The sequence below is a fragment of the Dipodomys merriami genome, unplaced genomic scaffold (genome assembly GCF_024711535.1).
Source record: "Dipodomys merriami isolate MVZ:Mamm:240054 unplaced genomic scaffold, mDipMer1.0.p SCAF_110, whole genome shotgun sequence".
Taxonomy (NCBI): Eukaryota; Metazoa; Chordata; class Mammalia; order Rodentia; family Heteromyidae; genus Dipodomys; species Dipodomys merriami.
The window spans coordinates 778143-791353 of NW_027202383.1; the positions used below are offsets into that span (position 1 = coordinate 778143).

General features: G+C 40.6%; 1 protein-coding gene across 3 annotated transcripts in view; it reads right to left on the bottom strand.

Annotated features, from left to right (window-relative positions):
- Positions 1 to 13211, bottom strand: part of Adam17 (ADAM metallopeptidase domain 17) — a 56460-nt gene that overhangs the window by 11980 nt on the left and 31269 nt on the right. For 2 of the 3 annotated variants that reach the window (XM_070015240.1, XM_070015241.1), the window contains 5 exons: positions 11287 to 11420; positions 8401 to 8490; positions 6370 to 6483; positions 4729 to 4873; positions 4541 to 4629 (listed from right to left, as the gene is read on the bottom strand). In XM_070015240.1, the coding sequence (XP_069871341.1) occupies positions 4541 to 4629; positions 4729 to 4873; positions 6370 to 6483; positions 8401 to 8490; positions 11287 to 11420 (572 nt within the window). Of the gene's footprint in view, positions 1 to 4540; positions 4630 to 4728; positions 4874 to 6369; positions 6484 to 8400; positions 8491 to 11286; positions 11441 to 13211 lie in introns of all 3 variants that reach the window. The other variant, XM_070015242.1, reaches the window with a different exon arrangement.

Consider the following 13211-nt stretch of genomic DNA (forward strand, 5'->3'; position numbering starts at 1 on the left):
ATCCATTAGTAGACCTGCTAATAATACTATCTTTAAAATTCCAAAACACTGTTAGAAAATTCTGGAATGCTGAGAAAATATGATGTGAAATGAAACCATAAAGATGCTGTCACCCCTAAAGGGTAAAAGAATAAGAAAAATAATTTCAGAAGTTAAAAGGTGCCTAAATATTGAGTAAGGGCTTTCTCTTCACTCATGTTACATTGCTTATTAAACACTCGTGGTCCATAGTTTATATTAGGGCCATTCTGTATGTTCTGACAAATGTGTTATTGTTGTTTTTCTGCCAGCAGTGGAGCTTGAACTCAAGAGCTCAAAGCTGGTGGGCTACCAGTCATACCTCCACTTGTTTTTGCTCTTCCATCTTTCAGTTTTTGGTGTGTTTTTGTTTTTGTTTGGTTTTTTTACATAGGATCTTGGTATGTTGCATGGGCTGTCTTCAAACTCCCTAGAAACAAGAGATCTTTCTGCCTCAACCTCCTGAGGAGCTGAGTCTGCAGGGATATGCCACTGTGCCCAGCCTGCATGGCTATATCCTCTGCTAGTGTTTTCACTGCTTTAAAAATCCTGTGGGGCTTGGAGTGTAGCTCAGTGGAGGGGTGCTTACATTCCTGGGCCTACCTCCCAGTACCACCAAAACAAACACACAGATTCTCCAAATCTTTCCCTTTTTTTTCTTTTTGTTTCTACAAGTTGGGATGTGCCAGGTTACCCACTCATCTAAACAAGGACAAGGCTGTTTCCAAGTTTTGGCACATGTGAATTAAGCTGCTATCATCATTATCTGTGCAGGCTTTGTGTGGCCTTCAGTGTTCAACGTATTTGAGGAAACACCAGGGATTATGATTGCGCAGGGCATGTGTGAGCCTGACTGTCTTCCAGAAAAGCAGCCGCGCCATGCTGCATCCCCCCGGCACTGAGTCAGAGCTGCTAGTGCTGCACACCCCTGCGGCAAGGGATGCCCAGTCAGTACTTGGGATTTCAGCCATTTTAACAGACTTGCAACACAATGTCACTGCTGTCTTAGTTTACAACTCCCTGATGACATGCGCTGGTGAGCACTGCACTGTGTGTATATGGATTTGCTATCTGTGCATCTTTTCCAATTCTTTATATCTAAATTGGGTTCTTTATTTTCTTATTGAGATTTAAGAGTTCTTAACATAATTTAGATAGTAGGCCTTCATCAGCTATGACTTCGGCAAATATTTTCTCCAAGCTATGGCCTGTCTGACTTTACATTTTAATAGTTCAGAATAGGCCAATCCGAACTGGTAATGTGGCTCTAGTGGTAAACACTTACCCAGCAAGTATGAGCCCTGAATTCAATCCCCATTACCCCCAAAAAAGGAGTCCATGTTCTTGTCCTTTCTGTCCTGTTCTTTCTAGAGTCCTAATAACAGTTTCATTGCAAGTTCATATGCTTCTTGGTTCATGGTGGGGAAGGTGTTTGGTATGTAACCAACTTTTCAGAAGGCTCAGGAAGCTGGAAGGACTTACAGCACACGTGCATGTATATGTATGTGTGCATGTGTGCGTGTGAGCGCACGATCACACACACACACACACACACACACACACACACACACACACACACACACACACACACACACACACACACACACACACACACACACACACACACACACACACACACACACACACAACTAAAATTGACCCAGGCACAGAGATCAAAGTGTGAAGCCAAACCAGGCAGGAAACTCTATGAGACTCTTATCCCAAATGAAGTACCAAAAAGCTAGAAGTGGAGTGGTGGCTCAAGTGGTAGAATACCGGTAGCCCACACCTGTAATTCTTGCTACTGAGGAGGCTGAGATCTGAGAGTCACAGTTGAAAGCCAGTCCAGGCAGAAAAGTCCCAGTGAAATTCTTATCTCATCAACCACTCAAAAAACGAGAAGTGGAGCTGTGGCTTAAAGTGGTAGAACACTAGTCTTAACAAAAAATAACTTTGCTCAGGGACAGTGCTCAGCTCTCAAGTTTAAGCCCCAGAACTGACACACGCAGACACGTACATACACACATACACACGCGTGCAAACACACACTAAAACTAAACACTACCCATTTCTATAACGAATGCTCCAACCTCCCATGATTTATTTTTCTCTCAATTCTTTCCCCAATACCCAAATTAAGAGTATAAATGAATGAAGGGTACTCGTTACTTTGCTCCTGTAACTGTAGCCCCTCTGTACAGTATTTTTACAATAAAAAAGTATTAAAAGAAACAAATGAAGGGGAAACTACCAGCACAAAAATGCACAATGCTTTTACGTTTATTCTTTCATGAAATCCCACTAATAATCACATAGGAATAACAAGTATATTACCCACCTAGGATAAAGAACAAGAGAGGAGACAACAGATATAAACAAAACTTTAGGACATGAAAAAAGTTCATTTGTTAGAGAGGTAAAATAAAATTCTACAATGATGGAAGAATACGAAGTTAAAAAAAAAGTAGGGGGAAATGGTACAAGTTGTAGTATATTTTGATGATCCCTATAGTCTGGCTAAGGGAGGAAGATAAGCAAGTTGGCTAGTCTGAGCTACTTAATAAGATGCTCTCAAAAAAAAAAAAAAAAAAAAGGCGGTGGGATAAGAGAACAAATGGACTATTGAAATCAAAAAAATGTCAGAAGGGATTAAAAATGGAAATGAAGTTCAAGACATCATCCAGAAAACCAGAACCAAAAGACAAATAAATGGAAAGTAGGAGGAAAAAAAAAAAACCCAGGAAAACACAGGTGATCACTCTCGATGGTCAAATATCTGTTTTTAAATAAGAAACAAACAGACCAGAAAAAAGACAGTTGGGCCCTACCTGTAAGCCCAGCTGCTCAGAAGGCTGAGACAAAAGTCGCACGTGAGCCCAGGAATGTGAGGCCAGTCTGAGCAACACAGCAAGAGAAAGAAGAAAAAAAAAGACAACTTATTTTAAAATAACACAAGCTATTTTAAGCCAGGTACGGAGGCATATGTCCATTATCTCAGCATTAGGAAGGCTGAGGGAAAAGGGTTTACCATTGAAGGCCAGTCTATGTGAAATTTATAGCAAGACCCCGTCTCAAAAAGAAAATTACAAACAATTTTTTTTTGGCACAAAAAAACACAAGTCTCTAGAGTCCAGGTCCACTTACCCAGGACAGTGAGGCGTGGGGACATATAGCAATCATAACCTTCAAGTTAGTACATCAGGATATTAGATACCAATATTGCTTACCAATATCTACTCTCTTCACCTTCCTAACTTAACAAGCCCCAATTGTGCTCTGAGCACCAACATGTTCCGTTAAAATAGCCACATTCCCACTCTGGGAGCATCCTGGTGCTACAGATATCACGTGTCCCACTTCTGTCCAGAGACAAGCAGAAGCCACTGAATGGAGCTGCAGGAAAGTGTTTAAAGGGGACAGACTAGACCAGTTCTGATCCCTTCTTTCTCCTTTATCAAACTCAAAGGAGAAGCATGTTGTGACTGGGAGGTGACAAGCATGAGGACAGAGGCCCAGGACTTCCAAGAGCATCTCCGAGGCACCCGGAGAGGGTGATCTCTGAGCTTCTACTTGACTGAAATGAACCCCTCATTTATGTGATTGTTTATTCGATTTTCTGTTCAGCATAGCCCAACATATTCTGAACAGATATAGCTGCACAAAAATAAGTCTACAAATCTTCTAAAGAAAAAAACTAAGTCACATACAAAGTTGAAGACTGTAGATTCTTCTAACAACATGAATACCAGAAGACAACGGAGCAGTGACTTTAAACACTGAAATTATAAACCAAGTTTAAGACACGGAGACATACTGCTGTAATTCCAGCATGTAGGAGGCAGAGGGAGGCAGGACGATGAGCGTTCGAGGCTAGCCTGGGCAACAGAGCCGGCTTTAGGCCAACCCAGGCCCTACAGTGAGATCTTATCTCAAAACAAACAACTGCACGCTGGTGGCTCACACCTACAATCCTAGCTTTCAAGAGACTGAGATCTGAGGATCAACAGTCAGAGTCAGCCCTGGCAGATAAATCTCTAAGACTCTTCTTTCCAATTAGCCAACAAAAACTGGACCTGGAGGTGTGGCTGAAGTGGTAAAATGTCAATCATGACCAAAAAGCTGAGTAAGAGTGAAAGGCTCTGAGTTCAAACAAAAAAAATAAAGACAGTTTCAGATATGCAAAATCTCAAGAATCTGCATTTCCTAAGACTATTTGCTATTCATTAAAAAGGAGGAAAATCACAGACCAAGAAATGAGCACATGCAGGGCACCTTAGAATGACAACTGCGCTGCAGGAAAGACAAGGAACCCTGGGCAGCTGCGAGGACTCCAGGAAGAGGTGTTTAAGAGCACAATCCTGACACGTCCAGAAAGGAGGTTCTATTTTCTGCTCTACATTTTACTTCTCATATTTCTCACAGAAACATGTGATTTCTTAGGGAGAAATCAAAACAGTATACATTGTCAATGATACTTTTATAAAAAATATAATAACTCCATATATATTATATATCAACATACCTTTGTAAGGATGGTTTTACCATAATTCTTTGTGCTGGTTAAACCACTATTCAGATAGATATTTTTCCTCCCAACTGGGCTATAATAAGCTACAGACAGAAAGGAAACAAAACATGCTATAAACACAGGACTGCAGAAAGCCCCATCATCTTCCCACAGAGCATCATGGTCACACAAAAGGGACTTACCTTTGGGACAAACACCTCCATGACTGTTTGCTTTGGGAGAGCCAACATAAGCCAATCCAAGCGTTCCCATATCAAAATCCTGGTATGTGAAAAGATGTGCTAGGCAGACCTTAGACGCTTCCTCAGCTATATCAAAGCTGAATTGCTTTAAAAAAAAAAATAGATCAACAATTATACCAGACTAAAAGGTGTTTCAACGGACTATTCCAGAACAGCACGGGGACTGCTGCAACGGTGCACCAGCGTGCACCATGTTGCATCACACGCTGGTGCAGGCAGGAAGCAGACACTGTGGTTTGGGAGGGTAGGGCGAGAGTTGGGGGCCTTTCCGAACTAACTCCCTACTTCTCTGTGGAAGAGACCTACAGGCAGGCCCAAGGCACCCCAATTCTACCAGGGGACTGAAGCATACCCAGATAGATCTTCTAAAGGGTTCCAAGGGTTCTACTGGTTTGCAGCGACTGCTTTGTTTCTGTCGATTTGAGCAGGGAGTATATTTTCTAATATTTCTAAATTTTATAATACCAGGAAGACAGAAAAACACAAATATTTATTTTCATGTTACTAAAATAAAAAATTTCAACCACTTAAATCAACACTGGATTTATGAAAGTTTTTTTTCCTTATTTCAAAACAAGTTAACACATTTTAAAAAAAGAACAAAGAAAAAGAAAACTTCTACCTTAACAGTCCTGAGACTCTAAATTTAAAAAAAAAAAGTGTTGGGAGTTAAAAACAAAGTTTTAAAGGAATGACCAGAGTGCATTGTGTAAGGTGGAATGGCTCCCACAGGGCTCCGTGGATTTAAAGACAGATGCTGTCACTGCATTGTAGGTCACTTTACAGCAAACCAACAGTACATACCAACTCAAGACACTGAAATTCTGTGGCAAGATTTCACATCACACAGGATGGGTAAGGTAAACTACTTTTAAATTTATTGCCAGAATGAAAACAAGAATGTTAAATTGCTTAGAAAACTTACAGATCAGCTGGGCGTTGGGTGGCTCATACCTATAATCCTAGCTACTCAGGAGGCTGAGATGAGGATCGCAGTTCAAGGCCAGCCCGGGCAAAAAAGTCCATGAGACTCTTATCTCCAATAAACCACCAGAAAACCGGAAGTGGTGCTGTGGCTCAAGCAGTAGTGCGCTCGCCTTGAGCTGAAGAGCTAAGGGACAGCGCCCAAGCCCAGAGGTCAAGCCCCACAACCAAGAAAAAAAAAAATGAACTTTCAGATCTCCAGCTTGTATTTCTATCATCTAATACATTAGTCCATAGCCTATCTGACTATTGCCTAAAAGATCCATCAATGAGCTTTAGAGAAACCTGTTACAAAACAGTGAGGGATGAAGACAGACCTATAAAAATCTCCATACTAGGTAATATGTTACCTTCAGCATGGACTCTACCTACTTTATCAAGTACAAAAGTTAAGGACTGCTTAGTAGCATTTGTTTTTTCACAACTTGTTTTGCCAGCTGATGTCTGCCCAACTACAGGGGATGGGTTACTACTAGATGCACAGGGTGGACTGCTCCAGGTTTTCCATCATCTTTTCTAGTATGTTCCCCATTAGTGCAGTGTACATAATCCACAAAGGGTAATCAGGAACACCAAATCCAGGATGCCAAGACCTACCTCTAGTAACATCTTTACGTCCCAAGCATCCTTATCTTCCTGTGGGTAACTTTTGGCCATGTTGTAGTGCTTTTCACCAGGTTTTACCTCTTGTGGAGACTTGAGAATGCGAATCTATACTTAAAGAGATAACACACTTAGAACACTTAAAACAAAGTCACCTGACTCTGAGTATATTATTTTAGCTGAGAAAAGTGCAAGTTTCAATTCAACATGGAATAAACAGAAAGATGCTGTATCAAAAACAAGTCTATATTCTAGAAAAAAATGTTTTAGAAGCAAAATCCAATCAATTGTTCAGCTATCATATTCAAATTTTAACTGAAAACCATGTTATAGACAATGTGTCAATGAATTATTTATAAAGTTATCAATGTGCTAAATTTCATATCCTCTACATTTATTTTTAAAAACTGAGACTTTGGATAAAAAACCTAAAATACAATACAGTCAAATACAGTCAATACAGTCAATAATTTAAAAATAGACTATGATGCGCAGCACTCTGTGTGGCTTGAGTAAGGGACTGTACAGAACTAGAGCTTCTCCTTGCAAACAAATTCATATTAAACTTGCTAAGAAGGAAAGAAAGGAACAAACGTTTCCCACTGGTGAGTTGGGGAAAGGAAGGAGGCCATGCTGACCTGTTTCTGGCAATTTGGCTTCCTGTTTGTACCCAGGGCCCACTCTGGGCTGCACAGCCACAGGAGGTAAGTTCTCTGATTTGGGGGGAAAGGGGATGCTCTGCAGTATTGGTGGTGGGTGAACGGGATCGATTCTAAAAGCTCACCATGACTACACATCTAAACCAGGTAGGTCCTCCACCCATTATGGGCTAAGGAAGTTGGTATGTCTGATTTCTCCATTATCATGTTCTGACTGTATTTACTACTAGTCCTTGAAAACTTGAACATGATGAAGCTGCTCTGAAACAGCTGCAGTTGCTTTGTACATGTGCAATCTGCTGAGGAATAAAAATGCAACGTGAAAAAGAGTACACATACCCCAGTGCATCAAATATAGATTTCTACTTATGTGTGCTGGGTATACATATCATACCTCCAAGAAGATCCATACTGAACTACTGTCTTCTATCATTAATATGTTACCCCTATTCAAATAATAACTTTAAAAAGAAAATGCAGCTGGGTGCCAGGGGTTCACACCTGTAATCCTAGCTACTCAGCAGGTTGAGATCTAAGGATTACGGTTCCAAGCCAGCTCCAGCAGCAATAACCATGGGACTTTTATCTCCAATTAACCACCTACAAACCAGAAGCAGAGCTATGGCTCAAAGTGGTAGAGCACTAGCCTTGAGCAAAACCTCAGGGACAGGGCCTATGCCCCGAGTTCAAGCCCCAGGACCAGCACCAAAAAAATCACATAAAATAAAATGAAAATGCACAATGGTAGAAAAGAATGGAAAAAAATAATTGTTTTATACAAACACTATCAAAATTTAAATATGGTACATGATTTCAGAGATCACTTAATCTTTGAATTCTATGCTATAGAACATATAAAATTATTCACATAACTAATACATCAAATTTAGCCAAGGCAATATTCCATTTCATAAGTCTCTTAAACTACACTGAGCAATCTGGAACAACTTTTACAAGGAGACATAATTAAGAAAGCATTAGAGGCTTCTACTAACAGCTCATAGGGAACTAGAAGGAGGTGTTAAGAGATCTACTGTTCTATACACAAAAATATCCATGCAGTATTTCAGTAAATTTTCTAATTCAATAATACATCATCCTAGGAGATAAAGAACCCAAAAACTGAGCAGAGTGGGAATAAAATGGTACAAAGAGCCTTCTCCCTCAACAGGCCCCAGGACAGAAAACTTAATACTCTAGAATTGTTATCAAAAACACTGGGCAACTTACCAGAAAGAATTAAAAATCAGTGAGAACTTGAGAACAGTTATAACTAATGGGGAAAAAGGTTTTGGGTTTTAAATTAATAAACATGTTTACTTCACCTCATCAAGTAATATATGAAGCCATGTCTATTGATAAATACCTGCTCTATCTGTATTCCATAACCTTTAAAACCCGCATTATCCCACGAAGTGTTCCGATATATGTCATCAACTCTGTCAATTAGTTCTATCTGTATGAATCAAAGAAAAAGACATTAGGAAACCCTTATCACTCTTCACAATGTAACACAAAAATCCATTGGAAAAGGTCAGTGCCAAAGTCTGAACTAATTAGAAAAAGTACCACTAGGATGTTAATCTTTATCACTGATGGCTCTACCAAAGAAGTTATTCTGGCCTCAGACTTATAGTGCTATTATTGGAATAAAATAATGGTGCAAATGACTCCAAATTTTAGGTAGTCAGATATATATAGAACCAAAATATCAAGTATCAAGCTTTTTAGAAACTACTTCACAATGAACTATGGAAATACAAGTCAACTGACATCAAAACCTATTCCCTTCCAAGTAGGGTGCCTCCATCTCCTCAATGTGTCCTGGAACAAATAACAGGGCGTGGTGACCACTGCTGTCCCACCCCAAGTGCACACTGAACTATTAAGGGGGACCGAGGGATGAGGTACACTGCACCCTTCCTCCTCCTCCTGGTCTAGGTCCTGGAAGCTGGACCTGGAGGGACAGTACAATTACAAGATGACTCGAGAGGAATTAAAAATGCTAGTGCCTGGCTTTGCCTCAAGGAGAGCAAGGTTCTGCTCAAAACCTGAGGTGACGAAGTTTGTTCCAGGATGGTGATGACAAAGGTCTGATAAATCCTGAAATGGTTTTGCTTGCAAGTAATTAGAAATACAACTTTTAAAAGTAGACCTCTCGTTATACTCACGCTCATGGCATAAGCTACACAAAAATACAAGACTGGAGCCCAGATTAAGGAGGGGCACTTTCAGGAAGAAAGTACAAGATGACCCTCCCTCCCCCACTGTGCTGCTAGCAAATTCTCTCACTTGACATGGAGGAGAGGACAGAGGGGCGACAGAAGGGTACAGTGGAAAGCATGAGAAGGGACGCGACTGCACTGGCTGCTGGTTCATGGATAGCCGCATTGTCTGTCCACTCAATGGCAACATTTTCTTCAAGGCCAAGTTTATCATGACGAATGAGGTCATACTAACAAAAATGTCGATGAAAAGTTACTGCTTTGACATTAAAAAAAACTGTAATAGTTGATGCTTAAAGCTCCAGTGCTGGCTTAGGGATAGAGCAGTGAAAAAGTGTGCGCCCAGCATGCGTGGGACCCGGGGCTTGACCCGGCAACACCAGGAAATACCCAGTGTTCTCAGTGCTCCAGGCTTTGCTTCGTATCTCACCTGTTTCACAAAGTTACAGACTGTGATTAGCTCTTTAACTTTGCCATGGAATGTGCATACATGCAAAAAGATATGCACAGGTTCACACAACAGAGCTGTAGAAATGACTAGCTTAGCCAGTGCTAGCAGCTTACTCGTGCAATCCTAGCTACTTAGGAGGCCAAGACTGTGAGGACCGTGGCTTAAGGCCACCCTGAGCAGAAAAGCTCATGGGACACCTCTCTTAACCCATAGCTGCGCACAGTGGAGTGTGCCTGTCATCCCATGCGGACTGGGAGAATGGCTGTTCTAGGCCAGCACAGTCAGGAAGCTAGATGTGGTGGCATGCACCTCTTCTGCAGTTCTCGCAAGGACAGGCACTGCACATCACTCAGGTGAGCATCTGCTACCCTAAGAATAACCATAGCAAAAAGCAGAGCTGGAGATCAGCTCAGCGGGACTGTGCTGAGTTCAAGTCTCAGTACTGCCAAAAATAATAATCGTAGAAAAGATTCTGAATAGAGCCAGGCACAGTAGCCCACATCTGTGATCTCAGCTACTTGGAAGGTGGAAATAAGAAGGATCACATGGTGGGGTTTGAGGCATGCCTCAACTGGTAGAGTACTAGCCAATGAGCAAAAGCATCAGATACTGAGTTCAAGTCCCACAAAAGAAAAAAAAAAAAAAAAGGAAGCCAGGCACTGGTGGCTCATGCCTATAATCCTAGCTGCAAAGGAGGCTGAGATCTGAGGATCACAGTTTGAAGCCAGCCCAGGCAGGAAAAGTCCCTGAGACCCTTACCTCCAATAAACCACCAGAAAACCAGAAGTGGCGCTATAGCTCAATTAGTAGCACTAGCCTTGAGCTGCAGCGCTGAGTAACAGTGCCAGGCCCAGAGTTCAAGGCCCCAAGACAGACAAAAAGAAAAAAGAAAAAAAGAAAAAAAAAAAAGAATCATGTTAACAGGACAGCCCTAGCAAAATGCTAAGAAAATCCTCTTTTCAACAAGCAAGCTGGCAGTAGTGATGTATTCTTTAACCCTAGCTATATGAGAAGCATAGGTGGGAAGATCTTAGGCTGAGGTTAGCGCCTGGCAGTGAGCAAGACACTATCTTAAAAATACCAAGAGGTAAGGCTGGGAAGGTGGCTCAGTGGTAGAGCACTTGCTTTGCATGCCTGAGGCCCTAGGTTTGATTTCTCAGCACCATATAAGCAAAAAAGAAAAAAGCTGGAAGTGGCGTTGTGGCTCAAGTAGTAGAGCGCTAGCCTTGAGCTGAAGAGCTGAGGGACAGCGCCCAGGCCCAGAGTTCAGGCCCCACGACCGGACCCCCAAAAAAAAAAAATACCAAGAGGTGTGGCTCCAATGGTGAGTTCAACCCCCATATCATCAAAATAAATAATAAAAGTATAAATAGATTTTGTAAAATTGAACCTATGGTTTCCATATACTAACAGAACCTGAGAGAACATTCTGCAGTTATTTGAAGAGAAATGACAGAACATGTGGAACAGAACTGGTTTCATTTAAGTTTCAAATTACCAACGCCTTCTTCTAATGGAATTTACCCACCTACATAAATTATTTGTCCAGTTACCTTATGCAATCTCAAATACTTACTAAGTAATTGGTAGTGGTGCTCTCTTCCCCTCTGCCCATGTATTTATAAAAGCGATGATCTGCTACCACCAATAATTTACAGGTGTTCTTCATGGGGTTAGGACCAGTTCTTCTCTTCACCCGATGAACAAACTCTAATATGAATTTGTATGCACTATTAAATCAAAATTCATCAAAACAAGGAGGGTTTTTTTATAGTAACACCTTAAATCTAGTATATTTGTGAAATAGACAATATTTAAGCTTAGTATCTTTTAAGACATCTTGAATAAAAAAACAGTTTAGAGGAAGACAGAAAAGTAAAAAGTAATACGAGTTTTTAATATTGTAGAATTTAGAACCAACAAGGGTGGAGACTGGGTGAATGGCAGAATACTTGCCCCAAGTTCAATCCCTCTTATCACAGAAGTGTTAACACAGTAAGGTGACTGTCTAGTTCTACACTGTAAAGCCATCATAGTTTTTGCCTAGAAGCTGATGAGTTAATCAAGGTCAAAGTGAAAATGTCAAGGCAACCACACATTAAAAATTAGCCCTGCTGGGATCTGCAGGTGCCTCAGGTCATTCGCACTAGGCTGAAACCCCTACAGCCATCTCCACACAAGCAGGCTGTCTGCTTAGTGCTTACACATATTCCCAAGCAAGAGACCATTTATGAGATATGCAGAAGCATGTATCCACAGGGACACATGTATCATAAATGCCCTCAGTCCAGATGGAGCTCTACAAAGCCATCAGTACATTTTATGTGGAATTACAAATACACAGCTACAGATACGCTTTTGTAACAAATGTTAATGACATCTTTCTTAGCAAGTCATCAAATTATTTAAGAGTTTACTGATCGATAGGCTAAAATGCTAGTAATTCTATTTTGGTTCCCTTTACTCCAGGACCAAGTAAGGTTTATTCCAAAAAAGGACAGTGTCACATCTTGAATATAGTTTGTCAATTTAAAATAAGTGAATTTTTAAAAAAATGAAAACATAATAGTCAGTTTAATAAATGATTTAAAAATCAACTGATGAAAATGAACAACTTCTGATGTAAAATAAAATTGAAAAAATGTAGCTAACAAGAAGTAAAGGAAACTTCCTTCATCTGGTAAAGAATGGCTCCCAACAACACTACAGCAAAGGCTGCATTTAATAGTGACTGCCAAGAGTTTGCCCAGTAAGACTGGAGCCACAGCCAGCCTCGCTTCCACTTGCTGGGCAAATCAGAAAAATGCCATGAAAAAAATATTGACCCCTAACTCACACCATACACAAACTCTAGTCCAGAAAGATTAAGATCGAAATGTGAAAAGCATAATAATATAGTTTCTAAGTGATAGAAGACTTGGCCTTTATAGTGGGAAAGATGTCTTAAACAGGACACAAAAGCACTAACCATAGCAGAAAATAAATGATAAATTATCTACATTAAAATTAGAAACTGCTGGGCTGGGAAGGTGGCTCAGGGTAGAGCGCTTGCCTGCCTAGCATGCATGAGGCCCTGGGATCGATTCCTCAGCACAACATAAGCAGAAAAACCCGGAAGTGGTGCTGAGGCTCAAGTGGTAGAGCACTAGCCTTAAGCTGAAGAACTAAGGGACAGCGCCCAGGCCCAGAGTTCAGGCCCCACGACTGACAAAAAAAAAAGAAACTGCTGTTCCCAAATACAGCATTGTTAAAGGAGAAGACATCACACATAACTGGGAGAGAATGAGCTTATCCAAACTATTAGACAACATTTGCCTAACAGTTGTATAGACAACTTAATTTTTAAAAAGCAGGAAAAATTTTATATAAGCATCTTACTTACAAAGGAGTTATTCAAATGGCCAACAAATATTTAAACATTTATTGAACTCAATAGAAGTCAAGGGAAAATATTTTAAAACCATATAATACTGTAATATAGCTTAGGAGCTAGCTATTCCA